The 22,923-nt window shown below is 44.4% G+C and overlaps 1 protein-coding gene across 1 annotated transcript in view; it reads left to right on the plus strand.

Annotated features, from left to right (window-relative positions):
* The first annotated feature begins 9,622 nt into the window (after positions 1–9,622).
* Positions 9,623–22,923, plus strand: part of SWAP70 (switching B cell complex subunit SWAP70) — an 86,160-nt gene continuing 72,859 nt past the window's right edge. The window contains exon 1 of the mRNA XM_030829386.1: positions 9,623–9,824. Coding sequence (XP_030685246.1) covers positions 9,726–9,824 — 99 coding nt within the window. The 5' untranslated portion in view covers positions 9,623–9,725. The remainder of the gene's footprint in view (positions 9,825–22,923) is intronic.

Genomic DNA, 22,923 nt, shown 5'->3' on the forward strand with positions numbered 1-22,923 from the left:
TTGTAGAGATGAGGTCTCATTATGTTGCCCAGGTGGTCTCAAACTCTTGGGCTCAAGCGATCTTCTGCCCTGGCCTCTCAAAGTGCTGGGGTTACAGTCATGAAACACCATGCCTGGCCTAAGCATACCCTTCTAAGGATAAGTAGTCAGGCTTGCTATGGTTTACTCTATTTTGCACACTGGCCAACATGTAATAGTGATACAAGGACAGCAAAATTATAGCAAATACTCCCATTGAAAAAGGTGGAGGAAAGGCCGGGTTCAGTGGCTCACGCCTGTAATCCTAGCACTTTGGGAGGCTGAGGCGGGTGGATTGCCTGAGCTCAGGAGTTCAAGACCAGCCTGGGCAACACAGTGAAATCCTGTATCTACTAAAATACAAAAAATTAGCCAGGTGTGATGGCATGTGCCTGTAATCCCAGCTATTCGGGAGGCTGAGACAGGAGAATCTCTTGAACCTCGGAGGTGGAGATTGCAGTGAGCCGAGACCGTTGCACTCCAGCCTAGGTGACAGAGTGAGACTCCCTATCAAAAAAAAAAAAAAAAAAAAAAAAGAAAAAAGAAAAAGGTGGAGGGGCCAGGCATGATAGCTCACATCTGTAATCCCTGCACTTTGGGAGGCTGAGGTGGGTGGATTGCCTGATCTCAGGAGTTTGAGACCAGCCTGGCAACACGGTGAAACCCCGTCTCTACTAAAAATACAAAAAATTAGCTGGGCATGGTGGCGTGGGCCTGTAGTCCCAGCTATTTGGGTGGCTGAGGGAGGAGAATCGCTTGAACCTAGGAGGCAGAGGTTGCAGTGAGCCAAGATCATGCCACTGCACTCCAGCCTGGGGGCACAAAGTGAGACTCTGTCTCAAAAAAAAGAAAAAGGAAAAGGTGGAGGGAGGAAGAATGAGAGGCACATAGCAGTTACTGGCTCATAGCAATTCTGAAATCCATCCAGGCACATATTTCTAGTTCCTTGACTAAGGCCTAGTCCTGCTCCAAGGGAGTTTTTCTCTGTGATTCTTGGCTCTTCCCTTTGGACTCTTGGTTCTGCATTTAGCTTTGCTTCCTTTTCCATAAAAAAAAAACCTGTGTTTGCAAATAAGTTGCCTTTTCAGCCTGCTTCCTCTCTATATAAAGTTGGGTGCCATAAGGTCGCTTTTCATTTTGAACTATCTGTTCTTTTCAGTTCAAGTTCATGGTGCTTCTACTAATATAATTCTCTTAAAAACATTGTGAGTTTTCTATTAATAGTATTGAGGTTCACTCTATTAGACAAAAGCCACACTCTAAAGTCTTTTAAGAGACAGGGTCTTGCTCTGTCACCCAGGCTGGAGTGCAGTGGCACTATCTAGCTGACTGCAGCCTTGACCTCCTAGGCTCAAGCAATCTTCTCACCTCAGCCTCCAGAGTAGCTGGGACTACAGGTGCATGCCACCATGGCCAGCTAATAAGAAAAAATTTCTTTTGTAGAACTGGGGTTCTCGCTATGTTGGCCAGGCTGGTCTTAAACTCCTGGACTCAAGGGATCCATCCACCTCGGCCTTCGAAACTGTTGGGATTATAGGCCTGAGCCACCACGTCTGGCCCCCTAAAGTCTTTAAAGGCTATTTTCTCTCTTCCTTGGACTTACAATCAAGGTACTCTGAGATAATGCTCTTAAAATTCCTGAAGCCTTTTGTCTAATTGGGAATGTCTATGAAGCATGCCCTTCAATCTTACAGCTGTTTCCTGAGCTGAAAAAAGCCCTTGAGATTATTATTGTTTACTTTTATTTTTATAGCAACCAGGTCTCACTATGTTGCCCAGGCTGGTCTTGAACTCCTGACCTCAAGTGGTTCTCCTGGCTTGGCCTCCCAAAGTGCTAGGATTACAGATGTGAGCCACCATGCCCAGCCCCCCAAGGTTATTTTTACCCAGAGGCCATACTTTACTTGAAGTGTATTGAATTTAATCTTTGCTATTAGGTCATCTCTTGCTGTGAAAGTCTTTTTGTTGGGAGATACTAGAGGTTAGAAACAGGTTTATTTTTGACCTAGCAAGTCTTGACTTTTTAATATTCTAAGTGCTGCTTGAAAATTAAACAATTCCTTAGTTCAACTTTCTTGTATTTTGTCTTAAACAAATAGAAGACCTCACTTGGCAATTTCAACACTCTGACTGGAACCTTCCCTAGCCAAACCCATGACATACAAGATCATTAACTGCGCTTTCTAATTCTCATGAGATACCCTTTCTTTCCTTTTTTTTTGTTGAGATATGTCTCACTATGTGGCGCAGGCTGGCCTTGAACTCCTGTGCTCATATGATCCTCCTGCCTCAGCCTCCTGAGTAGCTGGGTCTATAGGTGCACACCACATACTCACTACTCTTTCTGTTTTTTACATTACCTCAGACAACAGTGCTGCCAAACTTTCTGCCACTATACGACAGGAGTTGCCTTTTATCCAACTGTATTAGTTTGCTAAGGGTGCCATAACAAGGTACCACAAACAGGGTGGTTTAAACAACAGAACCGGTGGTTTAGACTACAGAAATTTATCATCTCAAAGTTCTGTTTTGTGTGTGTGTGTGTTTGTTTGTTTGAGACAGAGTCTCACTCTGTTACCCAGGCTGGGGTGCAGTGGCTCAATCTCAGCTCACTGCAACCTCTGCCTGCCAGGTTCAAACGATTCTCATGCCTTAGCCTCCCAAGTAGCTGGGATTACAGGCACATGACACCATGCCCAGCTAATTTTTTATATTTTAGTAGAGACAGGGTTTTGCCATGTTGGCCAGGCTGGTCTTGAACTCCTGGCCTCAAGTGACCCACCTGCCTTGGCCTCCCAAAGTGCTGGGATTACAGGCATGAGCCACTGCCCCTGGCAATTTCACAGTTCTGGAGGCTAGATGTCCAAGGTCAAGGTGTTGGTTGGGTTGATCCTGCCTAAGAGCTGTGAGCAATAATCTGTCCCATGTTTCCTAGATTCTCGTGGTTTGCTTGCTGGCAGCAATGTTTGGCATTCTTTGGCTTGTAGATCCATCACTCTGATCTCTGTCTTCAGGCTGGCATGGTGTTCTTTCTGTGTGCATGTTTGTGTCCAAAATTTGGACGCCAGTCATAATGGATTAGGACCCAATCTAATGACATCATTTTAAGTGAACTACCTCTATAAAGACCCTATCTTCAAATATGATTACATTATGGCTGGGTGCAGTGGCTCATGCCTGTAATCCCAGTGCTTGGGAAGGCTGAAGTGGGAGGATCCTTTGAGGCCAGGAGTTTGAGACCAGTGTGGACAACATAGCAAGACCCTGTCTCTACAAAAAAAGTAAAAAAATTAGCTGGGCATGGTGGTATGTGCCTATAATCCTATGTACTTGGGAGGTGGAGGCAGGAGGATCACTTTAGCACAGGAGTTCAAGGTTATAGCGAGCTATGATTGCACCACTCTACCCCAGCCTGGGTGACAGAGTGAGACCCTGTCACTAAAAAAAACAAAAACAAGAGCAAATAAGATCACATTCTGAGGTACTGGGAGTTAGAATTTCAGTATGAATTTTGGTGGGGACACAAGTCAACTCAAAGCACCGACCTTCAATAGCAATTCCCTCACTGTCCTTCAAGACTTCACTTGAGGTCCTTTTGGCTTCCGCCCACCCCTGTCCAAAGCCGATGATACATGTTTTTTTCTTTTTCTTTTTTTTGAGACAGAGTTTCGCTCTGTCACCCAGGCTGGAGTGCAGTGGTGCGATCTCCGCTCACTGCAAGCTCTGCCTCTCGGGTTCACACCATTTTCCTGCCTCAGCCTCCTGAGTAGCTGGGACTACAGGCGTCTGCCACCACACCCGGCTAATTTTTTGTATATTTAGTAGAGACAGGGTTTCACCATGTTAGCCAGGATGGTCTTGATCTCCTGACCTTGTGATCTGCCTGCCTCAGCCTCCCAAAGTGCTGGGATTACAGGCGTGCGCCACTGCGCCCGGCCGACACATGTTTTTCATTGTTGCAGTATCTAACTTCATCAATTTTATTATCAGTTATGGGCTGATCAGGGAAGTGGCCACCACTATGGAATACAGGCTGTATTCTAAGAATTGGATACAATACAATTGCAGGAGAAGCTAGGGAAGAAAAGGTCTGAAAGGAGATGGCTGGACAATCAGAAAAGTCACTAACCAGAAATCACAAAGGAAAGTTAACGAATGAGTACATGGAAGGCTGTTCCCTCTGCATCCAGCAAGGGGCCTGAAGTTTATGACAGGTCATCAGGGCTAGCAATCAGGAAGAAAAGTTGGATTGCATTGAGGGAGAATGAGGACAAACTAGAATCCACAGGACAAACTGGAACCCATGAAGACAAAATGGAACTCACAGCTATCTTTCACATTGATGAGCATGTGATATGTCACATAAGCTAATGCCTTTACCATGGAACTACATGTGCCTTGCTCTAAGGCTTGGAGACACTGAAATAGAAAATCTGGTGGGAGTTGAAGGAGCTGTGGGCCAGTTAATGCTCTGTACCAACAAAGTATGTTAGCAGATCAGTAACAACTCTATGATCTGCAGCAGCATGTGATATTTACATCAACCTTCGGAACACAAGGGCTGCTGCTTCTAAATCTTACACAAATCGTACCTGCTCCTTCCAAACTTACACGAAATTCTTTTGTAGTGAATCCTATCCTGGACCCATATTGGGAAGGGACATTTGAGGAACTAGATTTCAACTTACCTAATTGACACAGTACAAACATCAGTGACTGTCAGATACCATGATGCTGATGCTGTGTCTTATACATACTACCCTCTCATTTAAACTTCATATCAGTCTTGCAAAATAGACCTCATCTGGAAAGACCTCATCAAAAAAATAAAAATTAAAAAAAGAGGCCAGGCGTGGTGGCTCACGCCTGTAATCCCAGCACTTTGGGAGGCCGAGGGGGGTGGATCACGAGGTCAGGAGTTCAAGACCAGCCTGGCCAAGATGCTGAAACCCCATCTCTACTAAATATACAAAAATTAGCTGGGCATGGTGGCACGCGCCTGTAATCCCAGCTACTTCAGAGGCTGAGGCAGGAGAATCGCTTAAACCCAGGTGCCAGAGGTTGCAGTGAGCCAAGATCAAGCCACTGCACTCCAGCCTGGGTGACAGCAAGACTTCGTCTCAAAAAAAAAAAAAAAATTAAAAAAAGAATAAAAAAGTCTTGCAAAATAAATATTAGCATTCTCATTTTACATATGAGGAAACAAAGCCTTATATTTACTCATAGATGAGTCAATGGGGAAGCCTGGATTCTTCCTGACATCTGTGTGGTAGCCATCTTCCAAGATGACCCCCATGATTCTTGCCCATTGGTACTCATACCCTTTTGTAGTTTCCCTCCCAAATCAAATAGATTTGACCTGAGCAATCAGTAGAGCATTGCAGAAATGATGGTGAATGACTTTTGATGGTGGATCATAAGAGACATTGCAGCTTCCATCTTTCTCTTTCTTGAATCAATTGAAAGCCAGCTGATGTGTTGTAAGGATACTCAAGCAGCCTGAGGACAGGCCCATATACAGAGGAACTGAGAGGCCTTCTGTAAACGACCCATCCATGTGAGTGAACCACCTTGGAAATAGATTTTCCAGCACCAGCCTAGCCTTCAAATGACTACAGCCCCATATTTTACTGCAACCTCCTGAGACACTTCAAGCCAGAACTATAGAGCTAAGTGGCTTCTAAATTCCTGACTTACAGAAAATACGAAATAACGTTTATTTTTATTTTTTATTAATTTTTTTTGCACACAAAACAATAAACATTTTTCTAAAAATACATACAAACAAAAAGATACATATCAAACATATTAGGAAGGTTGCACATGGGAAGACAGGGAATAGAAATGGGGGGTGGGAATTAAAGAAAATAAATGAGAGAGGGACTTTGTATGGATCAATGATAATAACTCAATCCTCTATTTGACAAAGAAGAAGGAGAAGGAAGAGGAAGAAAAAGAAAGTGGGATAAAGGATCAGAAAGGGAGGAAAATAGAAAAAATTAGAGTATGACTCCAAGGTAGACCTGTTTTGTTGTCGCTGGGTTGGTTGGTTGGTTTGTCTGTTGTATTTTTCATATGTTTCGCCATGTTGGCCAGGCTGGTCTCGAACTCCAAGCCTCAAGTGATCAACCCGCCTCGGCTTCCCAGAGTGCTGGGACTACAGGCGTGAGCCACCACGTCCAGGCCCCACATTGCGTCTGGCCTCCGTGGTAGACCTCCCAGACGGGGCGGCCGGGCAGAGGTGCTCCCCACATCCCAGACAGGGCGGCTGGGCAGAGACGCTCCTCACTTCCTAGACGGGGTGGTGGCGGGGCAGAGGGCTCCTCACTTCCCAGATGGGGCGGCCGGGCAGAGGCGCTCCTCACTTCCTAGACGGGGTGGCGGCCGGGCAGAGGCGCTCCTCACTTCCCAGACGGGGCGGCAGGGCAGAGGCGCTCCTCACTTCCCAGACCATGGGCAGCCGGGCAGAGGCGCTCCTCACTTCCCAGACGGGGTGGCGGCTGGGCAGAGGCGCTCCTCACTTCCCAGGCGGGGCGGCCGGGCAGAGGCGCTCCTCACTTCCCAGACGGGGCGGCCGGGCAGAGACGCTCCTCACACCCCAGACGATGGGCAGCCAGGCAGAGACGCTCACCACCTCCCAGACGGGGCGGCGGCCGGGCAGAGGCTGCAATCCCAGCACCCTGGGAGGCCAAGGCAGGCGGCTGGGAGGCGGAGGCTGCAGCGAGCCAAGACCACGCCACCGCACTCCAGCCCGGGCAACACCAAGCACCAAGTGAGCGAGACTCCGTCTGCAGTCCCAGCACCTCGGGAGGCCGAGGCGGGCAGACCACTCGAGGTCAGGAGCTGGAGAGCAGCCTGGCCAACATGGCGAAACCGCGCCTCCAGCCAAAGGACAAAAACCAGGCAGAGGTGGTGGTGCGCGCCCGCAATCCCAGGCAGCCCGCAGGCCGAGGCAGGCCGAGACAGGAGAATCACGGGAGCCAGAGGCAGGGACTCTGCAGCGTGCGGACTATACTCCAGCCCGGGCAACAGAGGGAAGAAGGGAAGGAAAGGAAAGGACAGGGAAGGGAAGGGGAAGGGCGAAATAATGTTTATTATAGTTTTAAGCTGCTACACTTTGGGTTAATTGGTTACACAGCATTAGATTAATATAATCTGTTAGATTCTGAAGCACAACTCTTTATTTTTCTTTCTTTCTTATTTTCAATTTTTTTGTGGAGACGGGGTTTTGCTCCATTGCCCAGGCTGGTCTTGAACTCCTGGCCTCAAGCAATCCTCCCACCCCAGTCTCTCAAAGTGTTGGGATTACAGGCAGGAGCCACTGCACCCAGGAAAAGCACAGCGCTTTCTATGACATCATGCTACTTTAAAATTTGTTTGGATAGGAAGGGCATGGTGGCTCACGCCTGTAATCCCAGCACTTTGGGAGGCCAAGGAGGGCAGATCACTTGAGGCCAAGAGTTTGAGACCAACCTGGCCAACATGGCGAAACCCTGTCTCTACTAAAAATAAAAAAATTAGCCTGGCGTGGTGGCTGGCGCCTGTAATCCCAGGACTCCGGAGGCTGAGGCAGGAGAATCGCTTGAACCTGGGAGGCGGAGGTTGCAGAGAGCTGAGATGGTACTGTTGCACTCCAGCCTGGGCAACAGAGTGAGACTCTGTCTCAAAAAAAAAAAAAAGAAGAAAAAGAAAAAAAATTGGTTGGATTGTATGAATGAAGATGATGGGAGAAGTAGGAATTTGGAAGTCCACAATGTCCTGGTCTTGTCATAAAAAAAAGGCTTTGAAATATGTTTGGTGCTTCCAGATACTGAGAGAGAGGGAGTGTCATATAGTGGTTAAACTGAACCTTGAGAATTAAGAGGTTTTTTTGCGTTTCTTTTTTCTTCTTCTTTTTTTTTTTTTTGCCACTCAGGGTAAGCTGAGTTCACATGAATAAATCAGAGGTTAAACCATATGTTTTTGCTGACTGACAGACTTGGGCTGGAAATGGGGAAGATAAATGGTAGAAATTGGATTCTGGTAGGGCAAGAAAAGTCCTGACAAATGGTGATGAAATGGGGTAGAACCTTCAAGACAGTCACAGTGAGGGGCTGGCCACCCTTTTGCTCCCGCCCCTTCTTTCGTCAGTGGGGCCATCCTCTCCTCTTCCCCACCAGTTCCCTTTTGATCTCAAACTCACTGAAGAGGCTCCTTCTTGTTCTTCTCTTTCCAAATATCCCTTTCTTATGAAGATCTTTTCTTTTCTTAATAAGGCAAACGTGCATTAAGGAACTTAAAAAAGCAAAACAAAACCAAACTTCATCTGAGAACCACCTCATTTTAAAAACTCTTGGTGTTTATTGTTCTCTCCAATTAGTCTAGGATTGGAGAGGAGAGGTACTGAGCTTGGCAACTTAATCAGACCTTAGTTAACCGGCAATAGTTATTATCCTAGGATGCTAGTACTGCAAGAACCCTTCCGGAACATCTGGTGCAACACTGCTCTTTTTATACGGGATAATTTGAAGCCCAAAGAGATCAAGTGACCATTGTGACCACTGTGAATAGATACTAATTCAATAGCTGCAATCGAATACTTTTTTTTTTTTTTGAGACGGAGTTTCACTCTTGTTGTCCAGGCTGGAGTGCAATGGCGCGATCTTGGTTCACTGCAACCTCCGCCTATCGGGTTCAAGCGATTCTCCTGCCTCAGCCTCCCGAGTAGCTGGGATTACAGGCATGTGCCACCACGCCCAGCTAATTTTGGTATTTTTAGTAGAGACGGGGTTTCTCCATGTTGGTCAGGCTGGTCTCGAACCCCCGACCTCAGGTGATCCACCCGCCTTGGCCTCCCAAAGGGCTGGGATTACAGGCGTGAGCCACCACGCCCGGCCGAATACGTTCTTTTAAATGGTCCATCTATTTTGATTAGTAAAATGGGTGGAGTGATTTGGAGTTGGCCCAGATCTCCTATTTTGCAAGCAGAGAAACACTACAGAGGCATTACCCAGGTCAAACCCTTCCTAAGATGTGAATTGAACAACAGCTAGGCGTTAGGAAGAAAATGCTGCCTGACCCTGACTTCTAAAACTCCCCTTAAACCTCGTCTCTGTGTCCCTAGAACCCAAGATAGAGTATGCATGAATAGACTTTTGCGAAATGAACCAACAAACTTCCCTCGAGGTCCTTCTCTGCCTCCCCGGCGCTCTGCATCTCCCCGACTTGGGACTGCGCTATCATTTGAGTCCCGGTCTGGGGACTTTTCGGGGTCTTCTTTGGCCTCCTCAGACAGTGACTCCGTCCCCAGGACAGGACCGGGGCTCCCTTTTTCACTGCGGGGCGCTGGGAGGAGGCGGGTAGGCTGCTCACCTAATCTCTCGGGTTTTTCCTCAAGACGCGGTCATTTGTGTGAGGTGTTGTACTCGAGCACCCAAAATGGCCCGAACTGGTCTGGGAAACATTAGGGAGATGTGTTTACCGTCCTGGCTGACACTGAAGGCCAAGCATCCCTGCCACCAGGCGTGGTTGACCCGCAGAACCCACACTCTGGCGGCTGTGGGCGCTGCACCGTACCAGCGCTAGCAGCAGGGCGGGGCCTGGCGGGGGCGGGACCTGGCGGGTCAGGTGACTGCGCGGCGGGCTGTGGCTGCGGAGATTGAGGGGCTTCCGAGGCGCGGAGGGGCTGGTTGGGCAGGAGGGGTTGGCGGGGCAGCAGGGCCGCGGCCATGGGGAGCTTGAAGGACGAGCTGCTCAAAGCCATCTGGCACGCCTTCACCGCACTCGACCAGGACCACAGCGGCAAGGTCTCCAAGTCCCAGCTCAAGGTGGGCGCCTCCTGACCCGGCCCCCCACCCGACCGTCCCCGGCGCGCTCTGTACTTCCCTTGGGTGGAAGCGGGACCTGGCGGGCCGTGACCGCAGGGCAGGGCGGGCCGGAATGCGCCCGGTAGGCCCGCTTGGGGCGGAGTAGGTCTGAGACCGGGTTTGGTGTTTACTGCCTCCCCCTTGCCTTCGGGCCATGCCCTCGGCTGGATGTGTTAGTTCCCGCGGGTCTCCCAGGGACTGGGAAGGGTGGCGGGCATAAGGCTGGGGTGAAGTCTGAGGGGCAAGTGTGATTCCTTCTTGGCGTTGGATAGCGGGGGACAGAAAGTGGATTCTGAGGCGGCAATGGGAAGCTCCCTTACACAGCCTTCCCAGAATTTTCCTCTTACTCCAGGAGAGGAAGGGACTTGCCCAAGGTCGCTGGGCAGAACCTTCTGCAGCCCACAGCCCCACACCAGGACGGTCCTCAAAACGGCTAGCTGCCCCGGAGGCGACAGGGCAGTCCGGAGACGCAGAAATGCCCCGAAGCCCGGCCTCCAGCGTCCTTCTCCTTTGGGAGGCTTTTTGACTTGGGAAGACCTTCCGCCCAGCGTTTTTAAGTTTGGAACTAGTGGACCGGGTGTACTGTGTCCAACAGGGACCTTAGTTCCGGGTGAGGAGCGCTGATCTTTCTGGCATCCTGCAAAAGCGACTGCTTTTTCAGAGTCTTTATTGTGACTGCCAGAGACCCTAGAGTATAGGGTATAAATAAAGGGATGCTTGTAAATTGAGTAACCCCAAGCAGGGAAATTGGCATTCAGCCGGGAGAAATTGGCAGCTTCTTCAAAGTATAAAATATAGAAACAGACAAGAAGAGCTATTCATAGGCATTTAAAAATATACACATTTTAGATCCGAATGTCCGGTTTTCTTAGCCCCTTCTGGGAATAAATTCTTAAGATTGGGTTTGTTTTGTATATTTTTGTACAGTAATCAGGTTCTTGTGAGTAGTGGCTTTTATGCCAGTAGGACTTAACATTCTCCTTGTCTTTCTTTTGCCTCTCCTCTCTTTTTCTCACTGATAGTATCATAGTCTGGAAGGGTCCATGGAGATCATCCACGTAATTTTTATTTTACTTTATTTTTAAAAATTAACATACAGTAAAATTGACTTTTGGTGTACAGTTCTATGAATTTCAGCATATGTATAGATTTATATAACTATCACCACAACCATGGCTTCCTCAGTTCCATCATCCTAAAATACTCCCTGATGTTGCCCTGCCTCCACCCCAACTGTTTGCAACCAATCGATCTTTTCTAATTGCTATAGTTTTACCTTTTCGAAGTGCCATGTAAATGGAGTCATATAGTTTGTAACTGTTGAAACTGATTTCTTTTACCCAGCATAATGCCTTAGAGATTAATCCATTTTGTTGTGTGTACCAATAATTTTTTAAATTGCTAAGTAATATTCTATTGCATGGATGTATGGTAGTTTTTAGCCATGCATCCTTGAGAATTTGTGTTATTTCCAGTTTGGGGGAGTTATGAGTAGGTCTACATTTTACTTTTATTTTTACTTTTAACTTACCTATGCCATTTTATTTAAAGTAAGTTTTTAATAAATAGATGTAGCTGGGTCTTGTTTTTTTATTCATTCTGACAATCTGTGTCTTTTAATTGGCATATTTAGGCCATTTACATTTAATGTAATTATTGATATGGTTTTATTTAGGGCTACCATTTTATTATAATTTGGTTTCTGTTTTTTTTTTTTCCTCTCCTTATTCTTCCATCTTTGGGATTATTTGAATATACTTTAGTTTTTTTTTTTTTTTTTTGAGACACAGTCTTGCTCTGTTGCCCAGGCTGGAGTGCAGTGGTGCGATCTCAGCTCACTGCAACCTCTGCCTCCTAGGTTCTAGAGATTCTCGTGCCTCAGCCTCCCAAGTAGCTGGGATTGCAGGTGTGCATCACCACGCCTAGCTAATTTTTGTATTTTTAGTAGAAACGGGGTTTCACCATGTTGGCCAGGCTGGTCTTGAACTCCTGAGCTCAGGTGATCTGCCCTCGTTGGTTTCATAAAGTGCTAGGATTACAAGTGTGACCCACTGTGCCCGGCCAATATTCCATTTTAATAGTGAGTTTTTTACTATATTTCTTCGTGTAGGTTTTTTTAATACTTGCTCTAGGAGTTAGAATATCCATCCCTAACTTTTCATAGTGTACTTAGAGTTAATATTTTACCACTTTAAGGAGAATGTAGAAAACTTATCATCATATAGGTCCCTTTACCCTCACTGCTTTCTGTTGTAATTGTCATATTTATTAATCTACATACATTGAAATCCCCATCAGACAATATTAAATTTTTTGCTTTCAACCATCATTTCTTTTTTAAAGATCTTAAGAGGAGAAGAAAATTTTATTCTTTTTTTCCAGATATTCCCAGATGACCTCTTAATTTTTTTTTTTTTTTTTTTTTTGAGCCAGAGTTGTACTCCGTCACCCAGGCTAGAGTGCAGTGGTATGATCTTGGCTCACTGCAACCTCTGCCTCCCGGGTTCAAGCGATTCTCCTGCCTCAGCCTCCCGAGTAGGTGGGACTACAGGCGCGTGCCACCAAGCCTGGCTAATTTTTGTATTTTTAGTAGAGATGGGGTTTCACCATATTGGCCAGGCTGGTCTCAAACTCCTGACCTCGTGATCTGCCCACCTTGGCCCCACAAAATGCTGGGACTACAGGTGCCTGCTGCCATGCCTGATTAATTTTTTTGTGTGTATGTTTTAATAGAGACGGGGTTTCACCGTATTGCCCAGGCTGGTCTCGAACTCCTGAGCTCAGGCAATTTGCCCAACTTGGCCTCCAAAAGTGCTAGGATTACAGGTGTGAGCAACCTCAATGATATGTTTAGTGATTTGTCCAAAGTCACAGTTGTAAGTAGTAGCTACTCTAGAACCAAGATTTTCACACTTTTGTGTGTGTGTGTGTGTGTGAGAGAGAGAGAGACAGAGAGAGACAGGGTCTCGCTGGAGTGCAGTTGCACTATCTTGGCTCACTGCAACCTCCACCTCCTGTGTGTGTGTGTGTGTGTGTGAGAGAGAGAAGAGAGAGAGAGACAGAGAGAGACAGGGTCTCGCTGTGTCACCCAGGCTGGAGTGCAGTTGCACTATCTTGGCTCACTGCAACCTCCACTTCCTGGCTCAAGCGATCCTCCAGCCTCCACCTCCCAAGCAGCTAGGCTCACAGACATGAGCCACCATGCTCAGTTCATTTTTGTATTTTTTTGTAGGCATAGGGTTTTGTCATGTTGTCCAGGCTGGTGTTGAACTCCTGAGCTCAAAGACATCCACCCACCTCGGCCTTCTAAAGTGCTAGGATTCAGATATGAGCCACCTTGTCCAGCCAACTCTTTATAATTCTTTTTTTTCTTTTTTTTTGGAGACAAGGTCTTTTTGTCGTCCAGGCTGTAGTGCGGTGGTGCGATCATGGCTCAGTGCAGCCTCAACCTCCTAGGCTCAAGCAGTCCTCCCACTTCAGACTCCCAAGTAGCTGGGAATACAGGCACAGGCCACTACACCCAGCTAATGTTTGTACTTTTTGTAGAGATGGAGTTTCGCCATTTGCCCAGGCTAGTCTCGAATTCCTGAGCTCAGACTATATGCCTGCCTCAGCCTCAAAATGCTGGGATTATAGGCGCGAGCCACTGCACCCATCCTATTTTCATACTTTATTACTATTACTGTTGTATTTTTTATTTTTTTGAGACGGAGTGTCGCACTGTCACCCAGGCTGGAGTGCAGTGGTGCGATCTTGGCTCACTGCAACCTCTGCTTCCTGGGTTCAAGCGATTCTCCAGCCTCAGCCTCCCAAATAGCTGGGATTACAGGTGCCCACTACCACACCTGGCTAATTTTTGTATTTTTAGTAGAGATGGGGTTTCACCATGTTGGCTGGGCTCATCTTGAACTCCTGACTCAGGTGATCCACCCGCCTCAGCCTCCCAAAGTGTTGGGATTATAGGTGTGAGCCACCATGCCCGGCCTATTTTCACACTTTAAAGCCAATGGTTTCTTTATTTTCTTCTCTTCCAGTTGACGGCATAAATGAGATTTTTTGGATTACTTTGATTATACTTTATTCAAAATCGTCATTATGGCTGCTTATAGGAAAAGCGTCTTGGCAGGAAGTGTTAAATCCCAGTTCATAGATTTCACCCACAGTATGTTGATAATGGAACTGTGCGATTGTATTTTGTCTCTCTCTTGTCTGTATGAGACTTTGGGATTGGTTTAGTTCAGTTCATCTTGCCAGTGTTTGTAGAACTGAAAATATTTAAACATTTTTATCTAGGTCTCCTTTTGTGTTTGACCCTAGTTCTGTGTTCTGTTGGCTGGGAGTAGGGTTTTTGCCTTAATTTGTTGATTGATTCATTCACTCATACAGTAACCTTCTGTAAGTCTACTATGTGTAAGGTACCATGCTAATTTAATAAGGTTAGTATTTTTAGGCTCTTAAGAGTTAATATCTCCTTGGAGGAAATGTCAAATAATTGATTTGTTAAACAGCAGACTAATATATCCAAAATGATGGTTAAAATGTATTGCTTTGGAAAGCTATATGGGTATTCTAAAGTATTTTTGATACTTGCCTTTTTGAGTTATCTTCACAACTTTTGACACAGAGAATGGATATATTCACTAGATAAGGGATATGGTGGTGAAAGGCAGAGAAAAAAGAAACAAATATGAATCTTTGCCTTCAAAGAGTTTAAACTTTGGTAGGCAAATTAAAAGACTAAATGACCATTAAAGAAGGCACTCTTTCTCTCCAGATAGAGATTATATTACTCAGACAATTACTGATCCTTAAAAAACATAAAAGTCTGGTGGCGAAGGTAAGAAACAGAAATATTGGGTAGAAGATATTGAGTGTGACAGAAGATATGGAGCCATGAGATTTTAAAGGAAGAAGCAATTTCTTCTCACTGGTATGATTGCTTTATGAAAAAAGCTTCTTTGAAATGAACTCCGAAGGAAGTTAGGATGTGATTATGTAGGAATGGGGGAAGATTAATCCCATTCTATTAATTAATTTGTTACTTAGTTTTTTGAGACGGAGTCTTGCCCTGTTGCCCAGGGTGGAGTACAGTGGCAACCTCCACCTCCCTGGTTCAAGGGATTCTTCTGCTTCAGCTTCCCAAGTAGCTGGGACTACAGATGCGCACCACCATGTCTAGCTAATTTTTGTATTTTTAGTGGAGACAGTTTCACCATGTTGGCCAGGCTGGTCTCAAACTCCTGACCTCAAGTGATCCACCTGTCTCAGTCGCCCAAAGTGCTGGGATTGTGGGCATGAGCGACCGTGCCCGGCCTAATTTATTTATTTAATGGATATTTATTGATTGCTGTTATCCCTAGGGAACACTGAACTACTGCAAGAGATGGGAATGAATCAGGTATTTATGAGGACTTCTGTGTAACTTACTTTGATTGGAGTATAGAACATACACATGTGTGTTCCTGTGTGTGTATGAGAGAGTTATTGCTGGTGATAAAGCTACAGAAATAGATTGGGGTTAATGCATAGAAAGCTTTGATTGCCAGACAAATTAGGTGGATGCCAGGGGCCCCTCAGGTTTTCAGAGGATGATGAGTTGTGATCAGAATTGCACTTTAGAAAGTTACTTGCCAGGCGCAGTGGCTCATGCCTGTAATCCCAGCACTTTGGGAGGCTGAGGTGAGTGGATCATCTGAGGTCAGGAGTTCAAGACTAGTGTGGCCAACGTGGCAAAACCCTGTCTCTACTAAAAATATAAAAATTAGCTGGGTGTGGTGGCACACACCTGTAGTCCCAGCTACTTGCGAGCTGAGGCAGGAGAATCACTTGAACCTGGGAGGCGGAGGTTGCAGTGAGCTGGTATCTCACCACTGTACTCCAGCTTGGGCGACATAGCAGATGTGCTGGCTAGAGTGGATTGGGAAGATAACAGTTAGAAACCATTGCAATAGCCCCGATAAGAGGTAATAGGGACTAGAGACAGTGAAGATGGACAAGAGGGAAATGGTGGGTCAAGGTATGAACCTTGACCCATGATTGGGTGGGAGGAGGACGGGAAAGGACAGATTCAGAAATGTCTCAAATGTCAACTACAGTTGACCAAATGTATAGTAGTGGTTTTGATTTTTTTAATAATGGTTTTTAATAGAAGTGGGTTTTAATAGAAATGGAAAAGCCATGAGAAGGAGCTGTTTATGCAATGATACAGTTTTGAACATGAAAAGTTTTGTTTTGTTTTATTTATTTGTTTTTTTTTGAGGTCTTTGATGGGTGTATGTTCAGCTGGAGATGATATTCCTGGGAAAATTTGGGGTTGTCAGTAAGGAATTTGGTAGTTGAAGCTTGGAAAAATAGGAGAAAAGAGCCATTGACAGTTTTGGGGAATGGCTATAGTAGATGATGAGAGGAACAAGAAAAGCAGAGGACTGGAAATCAGAGATAAGAACCCCTGTGGGGCAACATTGGAGCTGAGGGAGAAGACTTTTAAGGAAAACGTGGTCTCATACCTTTGAGAGTTAATTTTTTATTATTATTATTTTTATTTTTATTTATTTTTTTTTTTGAGGCGGAGTCTCGCTCTGTCGCCCAGGCTGGAGCACAGTGGCGCCATCTCGGCTCACTGCAACCTCCGCCTCCCGGGTTCACGCCATTCTCCTGCCTCAGCCTCCCGAGTAGCTGGGACTACAGGCGCCCGCCACCACACCTGGCTAATTTTTTATATTTTTAGTAGAGACGGGGTTTCACCATGTTAGCCAGGCTGGTCTCGAACTCCTGACCTTGTGATCCGCCCGCCTCGGCCTCCCAAAGTGCTAGGATTATAGGCGTGAGCCACCATGCCTGGCCTATTATTGTTTTATTTATATATATATATATATATATATATATATATATATATATATATGATTGTAAAGTAATCAGGTTGGTTCTTCCTTTCCATGTCTCATAAACTTCATATTTCTTCTCTAAAGAGAAGTTATGAAAAGCTTGGAATATTGACATCATCTTTGGAATAAATGTATTTTCTACTTATTTTAAAAAATTTATTTATTTTGAGACAGGGTCTCACTCTGTCACTCAGGCTGGAGTGCAGTGGCACAATCATAGTTCACCATACCCATGACCTCCATGCTGAAGCCATCCTCCCACCTGGGACTACAGGTGTATGCCACCACACCTGGCTAATTTTTTTTTTTTTTTTTTTTTTGTGGAGACAGGGTCTCACTTTGCTGCTTACGCTGGTCTCAAACTCCTGGGCTCAAGCAGTCCATCCACCTACAAGTGTTAGGATTACAGGTATGAGCCACCACATCCAGCCTGTATCTTTCATTTTTAAGAAGATTACTTTGTAGAATGGTATTCATTTAGATAACTGTGCTTGAGTCATTGCTATAATTAGTAAATACTGGCGTTGAGGGCCCCCAGTGTAGTACAGACAAAGCTTATTTATATACCTAATTTTTAACAAATAGCCTATTATTAAGTAAAAGAAAAATTATCCAAGTAAATTTTGAAGCAAAATCTGAAGAAAAATTAACAACATAATTAGATATCATTTTAATAGTATGTCAGTGGAAACAACACACAAACTGTTTTTTTCTCTGCTGTCACACCACAATAACAATCAACACAGAAGATTTCTGGTGACCAAAAGTGTGGAGGTTTCTCCCCACACACCAAGTAAGCAATCAATTCTGCAGTGGACACCAGCTGGGTATCCTCCAGTTCAATTCCAACACTATCTACCTGGAGACAGTGCCAGATCCCACAGAGTGTCAGATCCCACAGGTTGAGGGCTCAGTCCCACAAGATGGTCGTCCTCCTTCCTACCAGTTGCAAATCTGGGCCTCTGGAACTTCTAATGGACCAACTTCAAGTTGGGTTCTCCGTGACCCCGTCTTTGGGTTCAATTACTTTGCTAGAGTGGCTCACAGAACTCAGGGCAACGTGTTTACTGATTTATTACAGAAGATATTTTAAAGGATACAAATAGACAGATGAAGAGAGACACAGGGTGAGGAACTTCTATCCTCGTGGAGTTGGGGTACACTGCCCTCCTGGTACATGACTGAGTTCTCATTAACCTTCCTTTAAGCCTCTACATGTTCAGCTCTCTGGGAGCTCCTCAAACCCTGTCCTCTTGGGTCTCTTAGGGAGACTTTATTGGATAGTCATGATTAAAGTACAGACAACCATGTGGAAATGTGATTAGACAAAAAAGCGTATGATCTAATATTAATAGACTGAGTGGGAAAATCCAGCAAGGATTGTCTGTTCAGATTCTTCTTGGTCTCTCTGCGTAGCCTTCCTTCCTCCAGGGTATGGGGGAGGACCCCTTCTGAAATGAAGGTCTTGTGGCCTACAATTAGACAAGGAAGGTCAGAGAATTTCTTTATGGCCAGCTCCAAGATATAAAGGTTGGGGGAGATGAGATTATATTTTTAGTTTCTACAGCCTGCCTTGGGGAGAAAAAGGAGCAGGCAAAAAAAGGACAGAAGGTCAGAGAGAGAGAGATCTCTTTTCTTTTTTCATTTATTTATTTATTTGTTTGTTTGTTTGTTTGAGATGGAATCCCACTCTGTCGCCCAGGCTGGAGTGCAATGGCATGATCTTGGCTCACTGCAACCTCTGCCTCCTGGGTTCAAGCGGTTCTCCTACCTCAGCCTCCCAAGTAGCTGGGGTTACAGGTGTATGCCACCATACCCGGCTAATTTTTGTATTTTTTAGTAGAGACCGAGTTTCGCCGTGTTGGCCAGGCTGGTCTCAAACTCCTGACCTCAAGTGATCTGCCTGCCTCGGCCTCCCAAAGTGCTGGGATTACAGGTGTGAGCCACTGCACCCAGCCGAGATTCTGTTTTCTGAGACCTGCTTCTGAGGCCTAAAGTACCCCAACATTATAACAAGGGCTATGGCGTTACGAGCCAGGGACTATGGATGAAAACCTATATATATTTATCTATATATATCTCTGTCTCATAATATCATATGTTGCAAACATAGACTTTTGTCAAACTTACCAATAAAATCGAACTATAGAACACAGATTTTAAAAAACCCTTGGGAAGCTGGGTGCAATGGCTCGTGACTATAATCCCAGAACTTTGGAAAGCTGAGGCAGGAGGATTGCTTGAAGCCAGGAGTTTGAAAACAGCCTGGAAAATATAATGAGACTTTGTCTCTACAAAAAATTAAAAAATGAGCTGGATATGGTGGTGGGCACCTGTGGTCCCAGCTACTTAGGAGGAGGAGGTTTCGGTGAGCTGAGATAGTGCCACTGTATTGCAGCCTGGGTGACAGAGCAAGACTTTGTCTCAAAAATAAATAAATAGGGTGGGTGCAGTGGCTCACGCCTGTAATTCCAGCACTTTGGAAGGCCGAGGTGGGCGGATCACGAGGTCAGGAGATGGAGACCATCCTGGCTAACACGGTGAAACCCCGTCTCTACCAAAAATACAAAAAAAGAAATTAGCTGGGCATGGTGGCGGGTGCCTGTGGTCCCAGCTACTTGGGAGGCTGAGGCAGGAGAATGGTGTGAACCCGGGAGGCGGAGCTTGCAGTGAGAGAAGATTATGCCACTGCCCTCCAGCCTGGGTGACAGAGCGAGACTGCATCTCAAAAAAAAAAAAAAATTTAAATTTTAAAAATAGAAGCCACTCCTAGGCCAGGTGCAGTGGCTCATGCCTGTAATACTAGCACTTTTGGAGATTGAGGCGAGTGGATCACTTGAGCCCAGGAGTTTGAGACCAGCTTTTGCAACATGGTAAGACAAGAAATTTAAAAAGTTAGAGAGGTATGGTGGCACATGCCTGTAGTCCAAGTTTCTTCTGTAGCTGAGACAGGAGATGGCCTGAACTCAGGAGATGGAGGCTGGAGTGAGCCATGATTGTGCCACTGCACTCCAGCCTGGCAAACAGAGTGAGACCCTGTATCCAAAGAAAAAGAAAGAAAGGGGGAGGGGGAGGGGGTGGAGGGAGGAGGGAGGGACAGAGGGAGAGAAAGGGAGAAAGACCTCTTATGACTTACATAAACTACAGTAGAAACAGATGTTTGCTGGTTGTCTAGTCACAGTAATGTTTTCTTGTTAAAACAACTGTTTTATATTTTATATATATTATATATATTTATAGCCATAAATAAGGTCATTGCAGGTCAGTAGGTTTTCTCGAATCTTTAAGCCCTCTTCCGCACACCACCCCTCTCCCCAAAAAGGGAACCACTTCTGTCTGCTTCCCTTTCCTTACCTTGATTTTTTTTCTCCTTCCTTCTCCCACATTCCCTGTAATCTCACTGGGCATCTTCCTGGCAATCTGTGCACCTTCTACAGGGGAGCTCTGTCTCTCTGGCTCCAGTTGTAACTTTTCTGGCTCCCCATGTGAGTTGAGGGTACGTAGGCCTTCATCTCTACACCCATCCTGTGCACCTTCATAGAAGTCATCAGCTCTGTTAACTTAATTTGCAATTGGATTGTTAAAAGACAACTGATTGTCATGTTGATTTGGTGTTACTTTGTTTTTCAGGCTGAACTAACGAGGAACACTAAGTGATTGTTTTGAGCTTTTTCTTAAGCAAAGATTTACTTGCTTTTCAGCAGCTGAAGTAGATAGCAATAGGCTAATAGTGGGGAAACAGACTTCCAGAAACACATTTTCTACTTGCTTTTAAACTTGTATTCATGAATAGTCCTTTCTTAGAACAAACCGTATAGTTTAAGACTGTGTTATCTGTTTTGATTGCAATTTTAGTATATTCTGTGATAACTGATGGGAGACTGAAAACTGTATTGAGAGACATGGAAAGGGGTTTTCTTTATATCTATAGGAAGGTGCTAGGTGCACATAGGTAGCTGAGTAAATGTAGTTGAATTGAATGTTAGACATTTTTTCCACCATTTTTTCCCCTTGGTTTGGTTTTGGTGCTCTTCTTTTCTTTGTACAGTTTGTCCCTTGGTATCCTTGGGGGATTGGTTCCAGGACTCCCTGCAGATACCAAAATCCTAGGATGCTCAAGACTCTTATATAAAATGGCATAGTATTTGCATATAACCTATGTATATCTTTCTTTATACTTTATCTCTAGATTACTTATAATACCTAATGCAATATAAATGCTGTGTAAATAGTTGTTAAGTTACATTGTTTAAGGAATAATGACAGGAAGAAAAGTTTGCCCATGTTAAGTACAGATGCAGTTTTTTCTTTTTTGAGACGGAGTCTTGCTCTGTTGCCCAGGCTGGAGTGCAGTGGCGCAGTCTCGGCTCACTGCAAGCTCCGCCTCCCAGGTTCACGCCATTATCCTGTCTCAGCCTCCTCAGTAGCTGGGATTACAGGCGCCTGCCACCATGCCTGGCTAATTTTTTTTGTATTTTTTTAGTAGAGACAGGGTGTCACCATGTTAGCCAGGATGGTCTCGATCTCCTGACCTCGTGACCATCTGCCTCGGCCTCCCAAAGTGCTGGGATTACAGGCGTGAGCCACCGCACCTGGCCCAGATGCAGTTTTTAAGGGGAATGTTTTCAGTCCACACTTGCTTGAACACACAGATGCAGAACCGAGGGATACGGAGGGCCAACTGTATTTCTTTTTTTTTTTTTCAGTGAGAGCTATTCGTATGTGGATTCTATACTCTCTAGTAATAATAAACCTTATTAATGTGGCACCTGAAACAGACATTGTTACTTTTAAATTATGGTATAAATTTGCAGAAGTCATAATGGAAATAGGAATAGGGCATCTTATTTGAAGTAGAGGCAATAATTGTTTCTCCTTTACTGATGCTAAAAAATTAAAAAAAAATTATTTAGAATTTCAGTGGTCTTGCTGAAAGATGCTAAATCTCCAGTGTTACTTAGAAATACAGTACATGCAATTCTAAGAAAAAAGGTTATTATTTAAACATGTATGTTAAAAAGAAACTTTTAAAATATCTCATATAGACACATATAAATTTTATAAAATTCTAAAGGGTATTTACAAAAATGAAAAGTAAGTTTCCCTTAACCCTTGGCCCACATTAGTCCCCTGTCCTGGAGGTAACCATTATTTCTAGCTTCTTCTGTTCCTTCGAGAGATCAAAATGAAGCTTAAAATTAATACCCTTATCGTTTAGTAAATGTTTTCCTCTTAAAATAGCAAAATCTAGTGATATTTTTTGTAACCTCTGTTATAGCTTTACTTTGCAATTATGGTTGCAGGGTGAATTACATGTCAGCACAGGAAATGTCTTGAAATGAACTCATTGGCTGTGCATTTTTATCCTGTTGTTTTTAGAAATACAGCTTTTAAAAAAATTTATTGTACCTTTTTGAAATAAAAGAATTTACAACTCTGGTGTAGATCCAAATGAAAAAAATTTTGACGAACAACATGGATAGTTTAAATCTTTATTATTTTCTCTATGATAGATTTTCAACTAAAATCTCTTTTTATTTTTTTATCTTTTGCCTCACAATTAGTTTGGATATCTTATGAATCATACCATGTTTTCTGTTCCCATATAGATATTTAGCCTAAGAAAATTTTAACCTTGCTAGTTACAAAGGTAATTCAGCCAGGCCATTGGTAAGTTGAAAATATAAAGGAAGCAAATTGTGAGACAGGGTTTTTAGTTGTGGAACACAATATACAAATGTAGTTAATTCTTTTGTGAACTTGGCATGTATAGTATTCCCTCCCTAATCTTTTGTGTTGTGTTTCTGTTAACCTCTATGGTAAAAGGTTCTATTGAGGAACAAAAACAATCTATTTTTAAAATGGGGTTGGGGATCAGAGTCTTGAGTGAGCCTATTAAAGTTCTGGGATTATAGGCCTGAGCCACTGCACCCAGCCTAAAGTCTTTGTAAATATTTTTTATGTAGATATCACCAAAATAAAATAGTAAAGGCAGCTCTCTAAATAAAGAGAAAAGTACACATTTAGAAATCTTAAAATAGGATAATGAATGTTGGATTATTTCTAGTTTCTATTCCTTACTTGCTAGAAACTTTTCAGTGAGATAACTGGGACATTTTTGTGTGTGTGTGTTTTTTTTTTTTTGGAAATAACATGTAATTTTATCGAAAATAACA

Source organism: Nomascus leucogenys, chromosome 15 (assembly GCF_006542625.1).
Source record: "Nomascus leucogenys isolate Asia chromosome 15, Asia_NLE_v1, whole genome shotgun sequence".
Lineage (NCBI taxonomy): Eukaryota > Metazoa > Chordata > Mammalia > Primates > Hylobatidae > Nomascus > Nomascus leucogenys.